Raw genomic sequence first — 20,291 nt, forward strand, 5'->3', positions numbered from 1 at the left:
TTGCTATCTTAAAGGAAAATCATTGATGATAATAATAATAGTAAAAGGGGGCGTTAAAGATACAACCAAGCATTAATACATACTACGTTGTGTGATAAAACGTGGACATTATATTGCAAACTAATAATTCCCTGGCGGGTTCTCCAAATTCAACTTAACCTCACCTCTTCGGGATGTAACGATCTTTAAAGGTCAAGTCCACCCCAGAAAATTGTTGATTTGACTCGATAGAGAAAAATCAAACAAACATAACGCTGCAAATTTCATTGAAATCGGATGTATAATAAGTTATGACATTTTTAAGTTTCGCTTATTTTTCACAAAACAGTTAATGCACAACTCAGCGATATGCAAATGAGAGAGTCGATGTTGTCCATCACTCACTATTTCTTTTGGTTTTTATTGTTTGAATAATATAATATTTCAATTTTTACAGATTTGACAATAAGGACCAACTTAACTTAACCATAAACTGTTAAAATAATGGTAATTCCACATGTTCAGGGAGAAATAAAACTTTGTTTCACTTGAAAGGAGAAAATGAGAAAATTTCATATTTCATATAATAAAATACAAAAGAAATAGTGAGTGGGTGACATCATCAGTTTGCCAATTTGCATACCGACCAGGATGTGCATATAACTGTTTTGTGAAATTAAGCGAAAGCTTAAAATGTCATAACTTTCTTATTTTACATCCGATTTGGATGAAATTTTCAGTGTTTTGCTTGATGGATTTTTTTTCCTTTTTTTCAAATCAACTTTTTGTTGGGGTGGACTTGTCCTTTAAGAATTGAGGAAATATACATGTATATAATCAGTTTTGATACAAATGTGAAGGCCTTAGTTTCAAATCCCCATCATGACCTTTCTCAAATGACAACCAGCATTAATACAATCTTCCCTAAATCATACATTTTAGTAGCAATCAAATATAAACAGGACACCTATATTTGTGAGGACCGCCAACCTTTTTTTCTTATCTGAATTAAAAACAATATTGTTATTCTGCTTCACATCTGGAAGGCTATCTTACCTGTTTCGCAGTGTGTTCCTGTATAGCCTGGAAGGCATGTACATACATATCCGTTGACCTGATCTGTGCATGTGGCACCATTCTGGCAGGGGAATGAAGCGCATTCATCGGTATCTACAGAGTGAAAATAAATCCATATTCCCAGAGTTAGGAGCCTCGTCCAGTCTCATGAATACACGATTCATAAAATACAATTACAGGGACTATATTTCTTCTCATATTAGTTCAAAAGGACACAATTTGTCACATGTCAGCATTACAAATGTTCATATTATTATCTAAATTCGACATCTCGGCCAAAGAAAAAAAAAGGTTATTGAATAAACTGATATGGGTATTTGTATGGACACTTCGATATATAACTATCTTTGAAATAACTAGAAGTCCAAGCGACTTTCAAGCGAAACACCTTCGAATTCAATATAATCAATCCTTACCTGTCTCGCAGTTTGTTCCTTCAAAACCCGGTGCGCATGTGCAGATGTATCCGTTCACTTGGTCCGTGCATGTACCACCGTTCTGACAAGGTGCGCTTGCACATTCATCGATATCTAAATAGAAAGCCAAGAAGACATGAATATTTAATTAAGGCACAAGATTACAACCAGCAACAAAGTTGCATTTAAAAAATACTGGTGGAGAAAGTATTATTTGTGAGGGTGGTGAAAGGAATGGTCGATTCGTAGATCTCTAAGGTTTAATAGGTTTTACAAAACATTCAACAAACGTGAAAATTTATATTCACAACATGCAAGCAATACATTGAATGAATATAGTGATCACAGTTCAAGGTAAATCATGATGAAGATGAGTTAGTGTGAACATAGAGGTGCATCGTTGAAGTGAGGGTTATTCTATTTCAAAACATTTTTAACGATTTAGGAAGTTTTACCACTACTGGTCCATTGTATGATATCCCATTTTTGTTGCAAAAGAGATATATCGAGTTTAAATAGTCCCATGATTTTGATTTGTTAAATAAATATTTGAATTCCCATTTCATTACGTTATCAGTTTATATTATTAAGGTGAAGGGAAAACCTTTTCCCAACTAATCTAAATTAACGTTTGCGTGATATTGTTTGCAAAATAAAATGTCCTCGAAAACTGTCCCTCAATAAGCAAGGTGTAATTAGTGTGAGCTTAAACAGAGGCACACGGCACAACACAACATTCACTTTCATACAAAAAAGGAGATGAACACAAACTGGGTCTCTACAAGCTGCACACACACACATTCAGGAAGACATTCATCAATATCAAATATTCACTCTTCTAGCATAGAGGGTCATATCTAAACCTTTAATTTAACAATTTAGTTCAAATAAAGGGAAACGACTATTTTTTGTAGGTCGGCCTGTGTCTATACATATATGTACACACATTTAAACTTAACCTATCTGAAGATCCGGTGGGATTTTTGAGGCCAAAATGTTTTGTCAAAGTGTAAACTGGCAGAGTAAAAAATACGACAAAATATATGTATTTCATGTCACTGTTTGAATTCCATGCGTGGAGTGTGGTAAATTAGGCCTTAAGAAATGAATTGCACTTCTGAAAAAATGATTTACATTGCCACATATTACAAACTGGTACCAAATTTTAATAGGACAAATCGCTGTTAACTTGGGAAGGGATCACATCATTTCAGACATTCTACACCGTTAAGCGCAAAGGCAATAAATAAAGCATCTACTCGAAACGCATTGCTTTAGAACATTAGATACAAGTTGTGATTTGGATATAGCATGTCATTAAGGGTTTCATGGTGCTACCTGTTTCACACCGCACTCCTGTGAACCCTTGCGGACATATGCACGTGTATGAGTCGATTGCCTCCACGCATGTTGCTCCATTAGCACACGGAATCGAAGCACATTCGTTTACATCTAGAAGAAAAAAACATATATTCTTACTTAATTAGACATGGAATGGTGCTTTCATACAATGTCTCTTCAAAAATCAGTTGAAGATATGTCATTCTTTTGAGTATGAGCTCATTGGCAATCGAATCATGATACACTTACTTTAAGAATGGTCGATGGCTATAGGAGTAGGCATTGTATAATACTATCGAGTGTTGCACTACTATTTAATCTTTATAACGTTGGTATAAAGGTTGTGGAAGTTTTGTTGTCTATATACAATGAAGCAGTTATATCATATTACATATATCCACATTTATTTTAGTTATGATTGTGTACAATAATGGAAAATAAGAAATAAATAGGAGTTCATATGTTTTTATTAATCTGAAAGAAATCTCGAGTACTTTTTAAAATGGTATGAAATTTATAGATTTTTTTTAAGTATGTGGGTGGTATTCAAAGGTCCAGCTCCCTTCATTTTCCATGCCATTTAAAATGATTAAGATTTGTCATATCATTTCGGCAATGCATATTTTTGTGTAGAGAGAACAATTAACTCAACATCTGACTACTTTTATCCCGATAGGTGCGCATTTCTCAAAAGAGTGAGCGAAATGAAAACACATGGCCTAAGGGTTAGCAGTTTGTCGATTATCAAAATAATGCGCTATAATTGAGAGTGGCCCATATTCTAAGTCGGGTTTAACGTAGACAATGGTGCTACAATGTGAAGCATATTTTTCAAAAAATTGTTTAAATTGTATGCTATATGTTTGCTGTGCTCTTCTGTACTGCCTCTTCCTTCCAGGACAGTTATTTCAGTGTCAAATGGGCTGGTTCCATTAACCTCTATTGTAATGATTTTGGTACAATTTGCTATCCAGTTAAACCACGACTTTGGACCACAGTTTTTATCTAACCTACTTAAGAATACTGGGCAGTAGGTTTAATGGCTCACCGATTTCACAGCGCACCCCTTCGTATCCAGGTGGACAGATGCACTGATATCCATCTGGGAGATCGCTGCAGGTTGCACCGTTAAGGCATGGGTTCGAAAGGCATTCGTTTGTATCTGCGTACAAATAGTTATGCAATCAGCCGGTCAAGATTTCATTCTAACTGATAAAAAGGTGCGGCAGTGACAATGTTATGTTTACCCATAAAAACAGAATTGCATGTAGATTATAGAATGACAAAGAAACAAGATGAGAAAAGAGGCATAGGATGAATTCTGTATTTCGAAGAAATTGCTACATTGTCATGGTAAGTACAGCAATAGCTAAGATGTTCATGGAATAAACTTTGCTTTCTACTTAATACATGATTCGGGTGATATGAAAAAAACACTGGGCTGATAGATGTCTAATGTTCTAATATCATGCAAACTAAACACTTTCACAATAGATGGCATCTCAACAGATAGACAAATAAAGAAAAACTCCGGCAAAGAAGTGAAAGCCTCCGCGAAGAAAAAGATATATGCGCAAGTTAAGGATTGTGTCACGGATTCGTTGCATAATGATTAATGACATGTTCAATGTTAACAAATACGTCTAAACAAAGTCATATTGAATTAAAAAGAAACGAAGGGAATTTTTCATAGCTCACCAACTTCACAGTTAAGTCCTCGGAAGCCAGACCCACAAGCACAGGAATAGTTATCACTTGAGTCCACAGTACAGGTTGCACCATTTTGGCACGGGTCGGATTCACAGCTCGTTGTCTCTGCGTAGTAAATCATTGTTTAGCGTCACATTTTTTGCGAATTATTTCAAATGATCACATAAAGATATAACACACTTTCGCTAATTTACCAGTCAATCAATATTCTATAACCTGAAAGTCATTATTTGTTTGTAATTTTAAAGTTATTTTCTGGTTGGATCAATTTTCAGGTTTACATGAAAGAACAATACTGCACTCAATATCAACTTGAAATAAAATGCCAGATAACTCTTGGGTGAAATATTTGATACATTTATGATCTTACAGAAAGAGTTATAATTAATGACATATTGTTGTTATCCGACAGTAACCAGAGTAACAGCTAGCCAACTGTGCTTCTCAATCAATTGAAGTTATGAATATTTATAACACCTGACAAATTTTGCAGAAGATAAATGTAGATGAAACCCATCCAGGTAGAGTTTAAGGATTATCCTTATTTCAACACTGCCCCTTTAAAACTGTAAAAGCAAGATGTTATAAAATCGATCTGTTCTTGTTTATTTTCAGCCAATTGGGAATTGGTTGAATCTATCCATAATTTCCATTAAAATATGATTTCTATTCATTAACAAATACATAACTAGAGGTCGTACCTTTCATAGTTTGCCATCACTCCTGTCTTATAAAGGTGACACCTTCCGACACCAGAGAGAATAGATTGGGCTCTAGATTAGATTTCCTGCTAATGCCAGTATTGGTTGGGGTAAAAGGTTTAGTTAGAGACAGTTTGAATAAAAAACCCTCTATTCAGAATATTCTATAAAGGATTCTGTTGTTATATAGAAGCAGAGTTTCAAAGGAAGGAATTAATACGCAGTAAGTGGACTCCATATCAAATACCTAGTAAACTACCATCATTCAGGCTATTTTAACATCGTGTCCTTGATAAAAAAAATCAATTCTCATCACGTTATACAGCATTCAATATATGTAACATCCACAGCAGACACCGCCTACACCTAAAGCACACACAACCACACACCCTCAAAATTCAAACCCACTCACAACAGTCAACTCGATGTGCGCCTGTGCAAACTGATACGATACGTTTCAAATGGGGTACAGACTGGGTACAGACGAGACACGAATTACTGCTGTAACGTCAACACATGATATAAGGTGGGTGCAATACGGATACTAGCAAGAGCGTCACGCTTTGCGATGCATTAGATATTCATTCAAGAATAGGTTGTCAATTCCCATGTTCGCCCATAAAAGATGAAAGTGTGGTATAAGATATACCGCACTTTGAAAGAAACGAAGACAAGAAAAACGAAATTGTTAGCATACTACGATGTGAACAGAAACAAAGCTATGATGGTAGAACATATAGGTTTTAGAAAATTAGCGAAGAATTAGCTACAGGACTACGTGTATGGAGAAAAAGGATGATTAAATGTGTTTCTTATGCAAACAGACATGGAAATTAATAAACTAATTCAGAATAAAATGCACTTAAAAAAGTTATAACCGTTGTAATATCACTAAATGCGTTGTTACTTAATAGTACTTCACATAGTTTCATTGGTTTGTTCGGTTTTCTTTCGTTAATGTAGATTTACCCACTATAAGAATTAAATATTTTTATAATTCATACCCCATTACAATATCTGCCACCTTTTTGTTTTATTCAAAAGGAACAATAGTGATATGCATCAATTGTATCAAATGTCATTTCCCGCTGGTGACATTCTAGACCCTTTCAACGTGCATTGATCATCAACACGAAGATAGAGAGATATATCCTTCATGAACATTGAACATTACCGGTTTCACAAAGCACTCCAGTGTAGCCAGCAGCGCAGTTGCAGATGAATCCATTCACTCCATCAACGCAGACACCGCCATTCTGACAGGGACGACTGGCACATTCATCAATATCTAGCAATGAAGAGAAAGAAAAATCGGTAACAAAATATTTTCGTTTGAATATGATTATGTATAAGGTATATCATCAATTGAACTTCCATATGTACCTATTTCCTCTGCACTGTATAGTGAGTCACAGGACAGAAACATCACTATTATCCTATAATTATTTCACAAACACGCACCCACCTGAATTATGTAACGTTTATGTAGCAATAAAACGCAAACCCTTTCAAAATATCTATTTACAATCAACAATAATAAATTGTTTCCAGCAATTTTACATTGTGTGTTCTTAAATTGCACATACGGATAATAAAGTGCTAAAAACTCGTTATATTACTAATAAATCAATACCATGAATATTTTCAAAGTAATCTCATGAACAATATCTCTAAACTCTAAAAATCATTAAAAAAAACAAATATTTTTCCTTACTGTTCTCGCAGTTATCTCCATCATAGCCAGGAGCACAGCTGCAGACGTATCTGTTAACCCCATCCACACAGGTACCTCCGTTTTGACAAGGGTCGCTTGCACACTCGTCGATGTCTGTTGGGTGTTATAAAAAGTGTATTTCTCAGTGGAATGTGTATGAAAAGGGTCAAGAGACGAAATCCAGGACAGTTTATTTGGGGGTGAATCAACAGCGGTTTATATATTTATTTTTAAAATGGGCAAAATACATTGTCGCCTCTCAACACGATTGTCCATTCTCTATTCTTTCTCTATCCTTATTGTTTTCTTTTTCTTGATTGTGTAAAACCCCTTCGTAGTGAAATATTTAGGTATGATCACTGGTCATTGCAAAGAAATGTGCAACGTCACTTGTACCCTAGATGTTGCGATGAGAAAGTGATTGCATGACATTGCTCGACACAGAAATACAATTACAAATATAAGGGTAAATGTTATTAATATCCAAGTAATATCCACGTCGAGAACAAAGTAATTTTTTTTAAAATACCAGTTTCGCAGTGGGTTCCTGTGTATCCTGGCTGGCAGTTACACATGTATCCGTTGACACCATCTATACACTGACCACCGTTCTGGCAGGGATCGCTAGCACACTCGTCAATGTCTGAGGACAAAAGGGGGACAACGCAACGTCATTTTAGAAGGTTACATGAATGTAGAGGCAAATTGGTTAAATATTTCATGAAGATGCGGCCCTCAAATATGGAAATGAAAACAAAATATAATGAAAAGTATATAATCAACTATTGTCATTTAGAATTATTTAGCTGCTTGTAATAATCGATTCTGACACCTTTTGTCTAGAAACATTGCTTTAATTTATTTCTTCATTGGCTCCTGATCATATTTCTCACCAAAATACAATTTCAGAAATGAATTGAAATTTCATTTCTCTTTCCTAATGACATGCTTCCTTACTCCTGTCTTTATTATCCGAAAGCGCTGATTGTAACTTGCGTTACAAACGGAATAAATGCATACAATTCCTACATTTATAATTGGCTCAATTGATTAGAATATTTCCATATTGGGAATCGTGATCATATTTTACTACCTTGGAGTAAAGGCTTTTTTTAATACAATCAAAATGTAAAGTTTGAGCGGGGTAACTTACTGTCAGCACAGGTAGGACCGGTCCAGCCGGGAGCACAGATACACATATAGGCATTGACAAGATCTACACACGTTCCTCCATTCAGACAGGGGCCGCTGGCACATTCGTCATTATCTGGTTGATAAACAAATCAAAACGGATAAGACTCGGTGAGATTCGGCGTCATAACAATTTCCCGTCAGCATTCATATGTAAGTCTGTCTCTATGTAACCTGGGAAATGTGTGTGGGGGAGGGGTTTATTTACCCTTATCTAATAAAAACACATTTGGTCTGCAATAAATCATCCCGCGTGCAAAACGTTTAGCAAATTCCCCTTGGCAAGTGTGCTGGATAGAGTTTGATGCCTCATGAAAGCTTCATCTATTGTATAAAAAAATAGACCATAAACATGTCCATTTGCTTGGTCCGAATGATATTTATGACATGCATTTATATATTGTCAAAATAAGAATGAGGTAGAATGTAACCCAACTATTTTAATTAAGGGCAATTCCATAAAATAATCTTCCCTTTTTACGTCCTACCCCCATTTTTGTCAGGGTTTGCTTCACTTCATTAACTGACCAAGTCATAGTCCCTTGAGAACATTATAGACTGTCAAAAGAACAAGAAATCAGAGACAGAAAACTTCATGAAGGCCCGACATATAAGGGTCGGACGTACATATTTTTACGAAGTTGCCCTTAATGAATTATGCAAGTCAAGGCTGCACTTACTGATTTCACAGTTATCTCCGGAGAATCCGAGAGGACATGAGCAGGTGTATCCATTGATGCCATCGACACAAACACCACCATTCTGGCAAGGATCACTTGCACATTCGTCAATATCTGCGAGGAAAAGGAACAGTTATCTAAAATCAGACATCTGCAATGGGTATTCATTTCGTGAACATGAACATAATTATGTCAATGTTGGGGAATGTTATCTTTGTAACGGGTGTCGATTGTCCCCTTTAGTCTGTCTGCATGATGCAACAACACTGATAATTTATTACGCTGGCTATTTTTTAATGGAATCTTTGGTTACTTGTTAATGAGAATCATGAAATTCCTAAAATATTAATAAGTTATCAATGAAAGCAAATACCTTTATACATTTACTACAACGTTGAAAATCTACCAACTTGGGTTTCGGGTGAAAGAATAACTTAAGGCATTATCGAAATGTTTTACCACACTCGTAATTATGAATTGCTAATACATTGTCACTGTAGAGTTTTAAAGGATGGGTTGGTAGTGAGTTTACTTACTGATTTCACAGCGGACGCCAGTAAATCCGGGTAAACATGTACACTCGAACTGGTTAATGCCATCAACACATGTACCTCCGTTCAGACAGGGGTTGCTTGCACACTCGTTGATATCTGTATAGTTAAATGAAAACAACCAATATATAGTATGGTGAGCATGGTGAAAGTACGTGCACTGACTATCAGCTTGACTTCCATGATGATTGATTTGAATCCAACCATAATTCCTTTCCTTGGCAATGCTTATCCATGATTTTATATTGACGCAGGTGCTAACTTCCACATACAATAAGCAAATGAACCGGATTGTCCATTGAATATATGAATTCGTAATGTTTTTGTAACTTTGGCGTTGTTCCCAGACGAAACACGGTTTGATAAATTTACAAAGTGCCATTTGATATTTCACCATTGACTACCCTGGTAAACAGTATCTTATTTAACACTGCATATTTTCTATGAAGAACAGAGCAGTTATATCAGTGGCTCTCAATAAAGTGATCCATCCGTACATTTTAAGCATATATATGTTTAATCTTATATCTTGTACAATGTATTTTATTGTGATTTTTTTTCGGTAAATAAAACCAAACCAAGCATTTCTTGAAAGTGCTTAAAGTCCTTAAAGGCGTTGATTAACATGATTAGATAAAAGTAGATACGTAGTGTTGTTAGCTAGGTGCTGCAGAGTGATCCAGCATAAGTTTCCTGTTGCTAACGACATGGAGAGCATTTTATGAAGTGCTGTTTGTGATTTTTAACTATTAATTTGCTCTCAGCCAATCAGATGCAAGGATTTTGAGTAGCGTATAACATACGTGGATTAAAATCGCCGGCATAGCTTTTCAAGATTTCTTATGGTCAAGGATTGAGTACAGTAGCATCACCCTAAAATAACTTCAGCCCATTCGATCAAGTAGTAAGCTTTATCATTTTCTAATAAAAACAAGACTTACTGTTTTCACAGTTGTCGCCGTCGAAACCTGGAACACAGTCACACACGTAGCCGTTGATTCCATCGATACAAGTACCACCGTTCTGACAGGGGTCACTGGCGCATTCGTCAATATCTGCAAGTTAAATGAATGGGTTTATATCATTCATCATAATCTATAATTTATGATTTTTTTTTAATTAGAGAGAGCATTTAAGAGTACGTGATTTTGATAGGGCGTAAGGACGTAAGGTAATACCGGTCTGCATTAAAAGTTACCCGAGGAAAGATCCTTAACACTAAAAATAGAAATGTGATATGAATAATGGCTGGCGTGCCTCAAAGTCACGGTCACGTCTTCACTTCATAAAGAATAGATTATTGTTTGTTGAAACCCCTTATCAACAGGTGATCTTGTTTAAAATATCATTTAAAATTACTTAAAATATTGAGACTAAATGAAACAAGTTAAAGAAATACTTTTTATGAAGCTTCAAAACATGCATTTGAAAGTTCGGTGCTTCTTTCACTTACACTTCTTTCACTATACACCGTGGAAATATACGTTGTACAGAACATCGGTTTGGATAAAGCATACACCACGGAGTTTGATTACCAACAGTGCAAGATAGCTATCTCACACTGGTGTAGTAGTTTTATATTCTCCTCTGTTTATCAGGGTACCCTTTTTCTGGTGGATGTACTTACCAATTTCGCAGTTGTCTCCGGTAAATCCTGGAGGACATGTACACTCATAATCGTTCACCAAATCTGTACAGGCGGCACCATTCTGACAAAGGTTAGGATCACAATCATCTCCGTCTGTAAAAAAAAAAAAAGGGGGTGGGAGAATTAATTGTTAGTCGAACAGCCAAAACCGAAATAATTACTGACCCCTGTACAACTATAGATGAATAATGTTTTGATGGATTCTGAGTATTACTTGTTTAAATTCTAGGAGGGGCTAACATTCTTCCTTTGTAAGGGTTTGTTTATTCTTTTCTCCTTGGTTGTTGGTTCTTAAAACAGTTTGATAAGTCCTTTATTTGCATTTATTGAAAAATTTTAGCAACCATAAAGGCTATTACTCACCCGAGTTTTAGGATGATTGTCTTTCATTTATGTTTTCATTAGTTATTTGAAGAAGGTGGGTGTAATTCAGTGTGTATTCGAAATAGGCTACCTACTGCCATACCTCGTGTTAATGATCTTGGCAGATATGTGAAATCAGTTCTTAGGATGCAACTAAAAATGTATCTAGTTAGATTTTACCATTCTGGTGGACCACACAGATTCGGGACAAAAGGGTGATGGAAATTAGGCATATACGTTGTTCTTAACGATAGACAGACCAAATAAACTAGGCAAATGATTCAAAGCGGCATGGTTCTTCATTCACGATATCTGAGTTTCCCCCATTGAGGGATACAGAATGGCGAATCGGCCCTGTATTCTTACCTGATGTGAATGTAATTCTGAATCCCCTGTTGACGATGTTACGATCAGTACTGAAGATGAACCAAGCCTGATCGCCATTGACAGTGAAGGGAGCAGGGATATTATTGTCGGCTGTTAGGTTACCTTCGAAAGCGCCAAGTGCCTGGTTGAAATCGGCATCGGGACCAATACCATACTCGACAACATCTAGGATATAGAGAGATAGGAGTTTCAAAATGTTTATTATAATTACTTCAAAGGGAAGGAGCGACTCCGTCGTCGTTATCAAATCTTATAAAGCTGTGGGAACTGATATCGAGGTTGATGTTATTATGCATGAGAAAAAAAATCACATCGGATCTTGGCGCTGATATACATAACAAATGTTGCATCATGAAACACCAAATAACATTCCCTGAATGTTGGGGAAAAGTTGTTGAGTATATATGTATTGAGAATTTTCTGCAATTTGAATGCCCTGTGACATCTACCCTTGTGTTTGTTTTCTTGATTGCGACATAATAAACGCATATAATAAATATTGTTGGGCCTCCAATATTCATGTCGTAGTAAGGGATTAAACGTTTGATAGAACGATGTTTTAAACACAAAATCCAGACAAAATGCCCTCCGAGGGAGTGGCCTGATATGATAGCCTGACATATATATAGCCTGACAGAACTGCAAAACACAGATGAGATTCGGATAGAATAAAAGAAAAGGCATTTGCCGCCTTTGTCTTGTTCTACTTACCTTTGAAGATCTCAGTCATGAAGTCTTCGATGGTGAATGTGATACTTCGGGCCTTGTTGATTCGGACAAGGTACAGACAATCAGCACGGTTATTGTACATGGCAGGGTAGTTTGGTGAATCAATCATACCGCTGGAATCAAACACGTTGTATCCACAATTTGAACCTGATTTATATTGTAAGGAATAAAGCCAATATGTCAATGTCAGGTTTAGACTATTATATGTATCGAATTGTTTTCACGTCTGCTGGGGTTGTTCTAGATAATTGGAAGGAGTACCAATCTACCTATCATTAATCTCTGTTTAATGATAAAATAGAAAGGGGTGGGTAAATACGGGAAGCCTCGAACAAATGTCTTGATTATGGGCCGTGATGCAATATTCACATTGTCATTTTTTAAAAGAAAATTAAGCTAGCATTTGGGTCATTCTTCAACTCCACCCTTCGAAACCCCCTGGTGCTTTCATTATGTTTATGCACACAACAATCAGAATAGTATATCATAATCATATTATACAGCACTGCAAACACGATCTGATGATAAAGGGCAGTCTTGTATTCAGTTCCTTTCAAAATGTCGCGTGTAGTAACTTCTCAAGTTAAAGGAGAATGAAACCCTTGAAACCAGCTGAATCCATATCAAAGAGAAAAATCAAAGAAACATATTGTTGAAAGTTTGAGGAAGATTGAATGAATAATAAGAAAGTTATGAGCATTTGAATATTGAGATCACTAATGCCATGTAGATCCTCCCATTGGCAATGCGACCAAGATCTGTGATGTCACACACGTACAACTCCCTCATTACTTTAGTACTTATTTCACTTATATTCTCACTTTTATAGAGTCTATCACAAGGTGAGGTGTTCTCTTTATGAGAGGACAAGTACAGAGGTTTCACAACATTATATCATTGATGAATCGTTTGTCATATGATTAGAATGAGCAAAAAGAGATGTTTTGGGGTATATTTTCAGCGTCCAAAAGGGGAGAGTTGTTCATCTGTGACATCATAGATCTTGGTCGCATTGCCAATGGGAGGATCTCCATAGCATTAGTGATCTCGACATTCAAATGCTCATAAGTCTTCTATTGCTAGTTCTATTTTACTCAAACTTTTGTTGATCTTATTCTTTGATTTTTCTGCTTTCACAAAAGCTAACTTGCTCCAAGAGTTTCATTCTCCTTTAAGGTTTCAGCTAGCTTGGCTTACTTTGCGGGTAGAGTTTTTCAGCTCCTACTAGTCTCAATAGAGCAATGCTGGATTAATTTATACATTAATGCCCCCCCCCCCAAAAAAAAAAAATAATAATAATATTAATAATAATACTAATACTAATATTAAATGAATGAATAAATTAATTAATTAAATAAATAAATAACATATTAATGATAATAATGAATAATATAACGAAATAAAGAAATAAATTTCATGATTGTAAACACTAACTATAGAAAGTTATAGAATTATTGAATTCAGATTACCTGTAAACCTTTCGCAATTTTGTCCGTCGAATCCCATCATACATTGGCATATGTATGAGCCGTCACCTTCCTGACACGTTGATCCATTTTCACACGGATCGCTGTCACACTCACCTGGAAGTTAAGGAAAAAAATGAAAGTTTATTTCTATAACGTATTCATTCTTACGGATTCTTAATTTAACAATTCGATTGAACAAAAAGTCTTTTTTTATTAAGTCTCATTTGGTTTCACGTTTGATAAATATTTATTGCCGTAGGTGAAATTTTAAGTAACAGTTGTGCTTTTATAACCACTGACCAACATGTTGCTAATTTTGGTATCCCTTGAATTGTCCATGCCACCTGAAAGTCGTCTACGAATTGAAGTATGTGTATTTGCATAATTTTTTTTTTTTGCTGATTTGGCGCTTTGGGTGGTTGAGGAGTGTATGGCTGCCCTTTTGGAGAGCTATTTGTTTTTTCTTTGTGAAATTTTAACTTGCATAAAGGTGCCATTACTGTTTAGGTTCCTAGAGTCTTGAATTGTCACTTCGTCATCAGAGTGTGGATACTGCTGTTTTAAATATTTGTATGTATTTGCATCATGATATTGTAACTTTACGGGGTTTTTTAACCTTGTTAAATAAGGACATTGATGTCAAACAGCAATTGAGCTGATTATTTTATCCTGTATAAATATTTTCTTATAAATGAATAAATAAATGATCTGATTTTACTGTGCAAAGAATGTAGAGTTAATTTATAGAAGTACCAAGTTTTCAAACAATGGAAAGCACACCACCGCCCAAATTGAACACGAATAAAATGACCAGTGAATGCCAGTTTTTATCGAGATGCATGTAATTATTCGGGAAACCGGTTTCAAAAGCACGCTGCACCCTCTGGCTTCTTCAACCAGAAACGGATTATGCATTATATGTAATATGTACAGAGAGAATACCTCTTTTCAACCATTACGTAACTTCAGTCTTCAGGAATTTCAATTGCCGAGGAGCTAATGACCCCACCCTGACTTTGTATAACGTGAATTAAAGTAGGGAAGAATTCGTCCCAGTTTTTGGCGCCAGTTCACGCTTTTGTAATTTGTTTAGAGCTGGATGAAAATGAATAGAATGTAGAAATTGCCGATACTCAGAACATCGTGGAATGCAGGCTTACTTCTAAACACGTGTCTCGGTTTACTTTGAACATATATTTTCACCCTAAAATGCATATCGGTACTGCGTCGCTTCACATTCAGAGATGTCGCTAATTCATCATGACTGAACATCTAGATTACAAAGAAAGTTGACATGCATGATATGAAACCAATGATGCCGGACATCATATGACTAGCCAAGGATATTAATCGTTATATAATTATGGATTGTACACTTTTAATACAGTTTTGGTCAAAAAAAAAAAATCAGATTTAACCAGGAAACAGATTCCGCGTCGATAACACCAATTATTGGTCAACATGGCAAAGCATGAAAAAACTTATCAAGTTAAATGACATGAGAAGTAATAGAGAAAATCATATCAAAACCTTGTTAGACGGTACACTCGTCAAAGTTTTGCTTACCGAGTTGCTATAGCAATTCAATTCAACATGCATTTCCAAAGGTAAAATCATTGATAATTTTCTATAAGTTACAATACAGCGGAGGTATAGTTGAATTTAATTTAAGATAACTTATCATTATGTTGGGCTACAAATTTCAGTAACTTTGATGGTTCTTATAAAATCAGAAAGAAATAGGTCAAATTATACCCATCATTTTGTCAATATATCAAATTTAAAGTTCAGGGATACCTACGCTTCCGGGAGAGGAACATCTTAATAGGCTTATTGTACAGAAAATTGAACCTTCATAGAAATTGTTTTTGATGCAGGAGTTTGTTACGAACATTTATGGCCAATTGAAAATAGGATACGCTACTTTTTCTGCATTCACTTATGTGCCTAATCATTTACAATGTTATCAATTCATGCAGCTATAATCGTCCCCGAGAATACTATGAAAAGATCTTTGTCCTCAATGTACTCGAAAAGAAGCGAAAGTAAATAGCTAGCAAAGTTAGTTTTAGTAGCATTATTTACAGATTTTCTTATTTGCTTTCACGACCCAGTAACGTTAAATGGGAAAATGGGACTATAGACCAGACCAGATATTGGCAACAGCAGCAGTCTTAAAGAATGTCTTAAGATCGTTTCCTGATCCAAGGACGATATAACTAGACCTGGTTTTATAATGAGTGTATTCAATAGTCCTTGCGTATGAAATAACTGTTGCATCGCTAGAGATGAAATCATTTTGTGGAAGAAATTCTTCCCGTTTCAATGTTTGTCTTCCAAATGTATATTTGCCATTCACATTGAATATAAACCACAATGTGTAAGTGAATACAAGGATTGGAAAAGAACATGTAATTTACGAATACATGGTTTGTGGATATAAATATTTGACTAATGAACGAGGGAAATAAATATTATAGATATTATAGCGTAAAAAGTGACTAGACCGATAGGTTTCTCATTAACCTGATCTAATATCAAGGGGCACAAAATGGGCGTGGTCAGTCGCCATCCACCTCATTACATAAAACACTTTCTCTGAATGAATTGCATTGTAGGAGGCGTGCTCATCCCAGTGTTCCTCAACTGATCTTTACATTATGACGTCAACTTTTCGTTAACTCGTCATGACTAACCGTCATACTACCGCGTTTATACGTCGCCATTAATAAATTATTGTGACAATAATTCTCATATCAGTAATCACTTTGTATACTATCAGAGCATAGCCTTTAAAAAAGAGAATTACATCACTTCATTGGTCATACTCTGTGAAAGGAAATAAAGTGAATTTATGAACGTTCTAATTTACACACATTTCCATCAAGTTTCTTATATCCCGTCTATTCCTATCTTCGTTTTGTTTTTTACCCGTCTGAGTAAACATGCTAAGAAAGTCATTCATAACAAGGTTTTGTTTTGGTCTTGTTACAGACTGATCGTGGATGAGTGACCATGAAAAGTATTGATGAAGTGCCGCACCGGTTAAAGCGGTACTGGTACTATCGAATCAAATGTCAATAAAAGGTCAATTACTTACTGTACATTACTCTATATAAAGTATAAACATTATCATTGTAGAAATCTTAAATTGAAATTATGTTTAGCCAAACAACAACTATCATGTAGTCGTTTTATTACATCATCAGAGTATCAAGGGAGCATGATCACGTTAACTTAAATGGATAATAGATTGCATATACCGGTTTTCCTATTAAACATTAATACCATCACCTATGTCCTATCCATTGCACCTAAAAGACCCATAACTATCGGTTTAATTTTCTCATTTACAACTTATTTAAAGTGTTACGTATTACCTTTTATTGAAAGGTATTGCATTCTGTAACCTCTTTAAATTCATTTTACCTACGTGTATTAATGGCAGAATGTGCACGCCCTTATAATTTTGCGCATTTATGAATTTATCAATAATCTGTATATGAATGTAAATTTGATGAAGCAAACGAAGCAAACTATATCTCTCTTGATACCTCTAGGGATCGACGTCAAGTTTTACACGCGGAACTACCCGCCAATCGGAGCGGAGGAATTGAAACGAGCGAAATATATAATGCTTATTGCCTTCAGAGTTCGTTGTCCTATTTAGGCCAATGCCGAGTTTATTAGATCAGAATGTTCACACATTTAATGACTTATAATGCTTTGAAGATTAATCCTCACATGCACCCCTTTCCCGGATGCTTAATTTCGACATATATGCCCTTTCCTACACTGAGAAAATCTTATTCTTTTACACCAGCATCCCTTCCATAATCGATCAGAGCTGGGGTAAGAGCTATAAACTTTGTAAATGAACGAAAATGTTCAATACATTATCGTAACTATTTCTTTCTTAAATCAAATTTACAGGTCAGAAGTAATTGTATAATTGAGAGCTAGTGCCCACCGCATAAGTTAGAATATTAATATCGCAATATGATATTGTCATTGGGCTTACATAGACGTGTGACATATGACTGTTATAAAATAAAAAGTGTAGTGTTTCTTACCCTGTCCATATGTCACAGCTATTACACTGAGAAGCAAAACAGCTAATACACCCGTCCTCATGTTGGGAGCGTATGTTCTTCAAAAAAGAAATAGAAACACGACCTTTCACGAAGGTAGGTCAAAAATAACTTGATGGATGAGGTAGCCAATGCGGGAACAATGTCGCTCGAACGAAACTGCACCAAGCGATGTAGTCCACCAATTATACCAACGGCTCCTCCGTCTCCTGTCGTTCCGTTGTGGCAAGTGAAGTGCTTTTGACGTTAGGTAAGATTTGTATCGCTCCACCCCTTTCCTTGGCTCACCATGCTCCAGTAGACTAGCACAGTTGAAGAACTGGATGGGAGCTCCAAGACAAGACACGCGAACCTGTCATGCGTGCCTAATCCAGAGCCGAATCCGAACCGCGCCCATCTTCTTGTTTGCCAAACACCCCTCTTTACAGTTCGCGTTCACTTTCATCGGCTGCGATGATTCAATACTCCTTCCTAGCTCCCCCACCCCCACCACATCCAGACAAAAGCTGTTTTCTATTGTTGATCACTGAATGGGTCTTTACGAAAAGCGATCTTTGCTTCAAAATCTTTTGACATAGATTCCACAGAGACCAAGAAAGGGGTGGGATCAAGGGCTTCTATGCCTGTTGAAACTGTTGCGTCCTCCTTTTGAGATGTTAATTCATTACCTCCTCAAGGAATTCGGGGCAGTTTACTGAAAAGATAATCCCGAATCTAAGAATATCATTGTCATGGAATTCTTAAGATTATATGGGATTCAAGGGGCTATTTGTTTCGGTAGCGTAAACACCTTACTGGTCCTATTCACGTTTACAATGAATGAAGTAAGTACGGGAACGAAAGGCTGTTTTGCATAGATTTTTCATCCCCTTTATCCGAGCACAAAAGCTCAACGTTTGATTTGAAAATCACAGGCGACATGTAGCTTTTTATTGAAATAAACATTTATTATGTTAAAGGTCAAGTCTAGGCCTACCCCCCAAAAATATATTTGTATTAATATGGAAAAATCAAACAAGCGTACCGTTGGGGAAAAAAACATGAAAATCTGACGTAAAATAATAAAGTTAGGAGACTTTAAATTTTCGCTTATTATTCACAAAACTGGTGTATGCACAACTGATGATGGCCGTCACTCACTCTCGTATTTGTTTTTATTGTTTAAATTATACAATATTTCAATTTTAACAGATTTTAGACTGAGGGTCAACTTGACCGAACCACAAAATGTTAAAATTATGGCAATTCTACATGTTCAGGAAGAAATGAAAATATATTTCATATGACAATGAGGAGAAAATTAGAATATTCCATTGATAAAATGCAAAAGAAATGGTAAGTGGTTGAAATAGTGAGAAAGTCCCCTCTTTTGCATACCGACCAGGGTGTGCATGATGATGTTTTGGGAAATTCAGCGAAAAAATAAATATGTCATAACTCTTTTACTTTACATCCGACTTTGATGGAAATTTTCAATGTTATTCTTGTTGGGGTTTTCTCTCTTTCTTCAAATCAACTTTATGTTTGGATGGACTTTTCTTTTCAGAAACGAATGCTTTCTAACAACCCTCGCTACATGTATATCTTATGCTTGGTTTTAGATGAATTTTGTTATATTGGGAGATTTGATGGGGTTCTTCATGGGAAACTGTTGATGTTGTGTTCAGAAAGAAAGTTAAAAGAGGAACGGGTAAAGAGGTTAAAGTAAAGAGCATCAGATGGGGGAATCCGAATAGTATCCAAGTTGACAAATGTAGGCACTATTGTAAAGCAAAAAAACAAAAAAGAAAAAACGATATTATACTGAATATTCTTGATACTAGCCTCGTCGATCTGGCGCTGCACAGCCGCTGTCGAGCCCTTATTGAGCAAAGCAAATTTTCGAAGTATTTCATTTCATGTCTATTTCGAACAATAAAATATGGATTTTTTTTTCATTTTCATTTTTATATATTTCTATTATTTCAATAAGTTATCCATCTTCAACGAGTATGTAAGACATTGGATGGGATATACACACTACAGCTTATTGCCCTTGATTGCAATTCAGTTAACTTTCTCATTTACCTAGATTTTCAGTTTCGTCAAATTTTTACATCAATGTCCTGCAAATACATCCTGACATGATTATTGCATGGCCCTGTGAAGCGGGGGTGCTGAAGCACCCCCCAGATTTTCCTTGGGTGTTGCGTGTATTATATTTCATAGGAAGCACCGACTGGAATTCTGGAAGGTGTGAAACAA

At 35.8% G+C, this 20,291-nt stretch overlaps 1 protein-coding gene across 2 annotated transcripts in view; it reads right to left on the reverse strand.

Moving 5' to 3' along the window:
• The window catches only part of LOC129269396 (fibropellin-1), a 32,527-nt gene that overhangs the window by 10,726 nt on the left and 1,510 nt on the right, over positions 1–20,291 (reverse strand). The window contains exons 2-15 of one of the 2 annotated variants that reach the window (XM_054906888.2): positions 18,030–18,741; positions 13,957–14,070; positions 12,470–12,634; positions 11,738–11,923; positions 10,988–11,101; positions 10,302–10,415; positions 9,346–9,459; positions 8,810–8,923; positions 8,092–8,205; positions 7,468–7,581; positions 6,939–7,052; positions 6,399–6,512; positions 1,473–1,586; positions 1,036–1,149 (exon numbers count right to left, since the gene is read on the reverse strand). In XM_054906888.2, coding sequence (XP_054762863.1) covers positions 1,036–1,149; positions 1,473–1,586; positions 6,399–6,512; positions 6,939–7,052; positions 7,468–7,581; positions 8,092–8,205; positions 8,810–8,923; positions 9,346–9,459; positions 10,302–10,415; positions 10,988–11,101; positions 11,738–11,923; positions 12,470–12,634; positions 13,957–14,070; positions 18,030–18,090 — 1,666 coding nt within the window. In that variant the 5' untranslated portion in view covers positions 18,091–18,741. Of the gene's footprint in view, positions 1–1,035; positions 1,150–1,472; positions 1,587–6,398; positions 6,513–6,938; positions 7,053–7,467; positions 7,582–8,091; positions 8,206–8,809; positions 8,924–9,345; positions 9,460–10,301; positions 10,416–10,987; positions 11,102–11,737; positions 11,924–12,469; positions 12,635–13,956; positions 14,071–18,029; positions 18,742–20,291 lie in introns of those variants that run through there. The other variant, XM_054906889.2, reaches the window with a different exon arrangement.

The sequence above is a fragment of the Lytechinus pictus genome, chromosome 10, assembly GCF_037042905.1.
Source record: "Lytechinus pictus isolate F3 Inbred chromosome 10, Lp3.0, whole genome shotgun sequence".
NCBI lineage: Eukaryota > Metazoa > Echinodermata > Echinoidea > Temnopleuroida > Toxopneustidae > Lytechinus > Lytechinus pictus.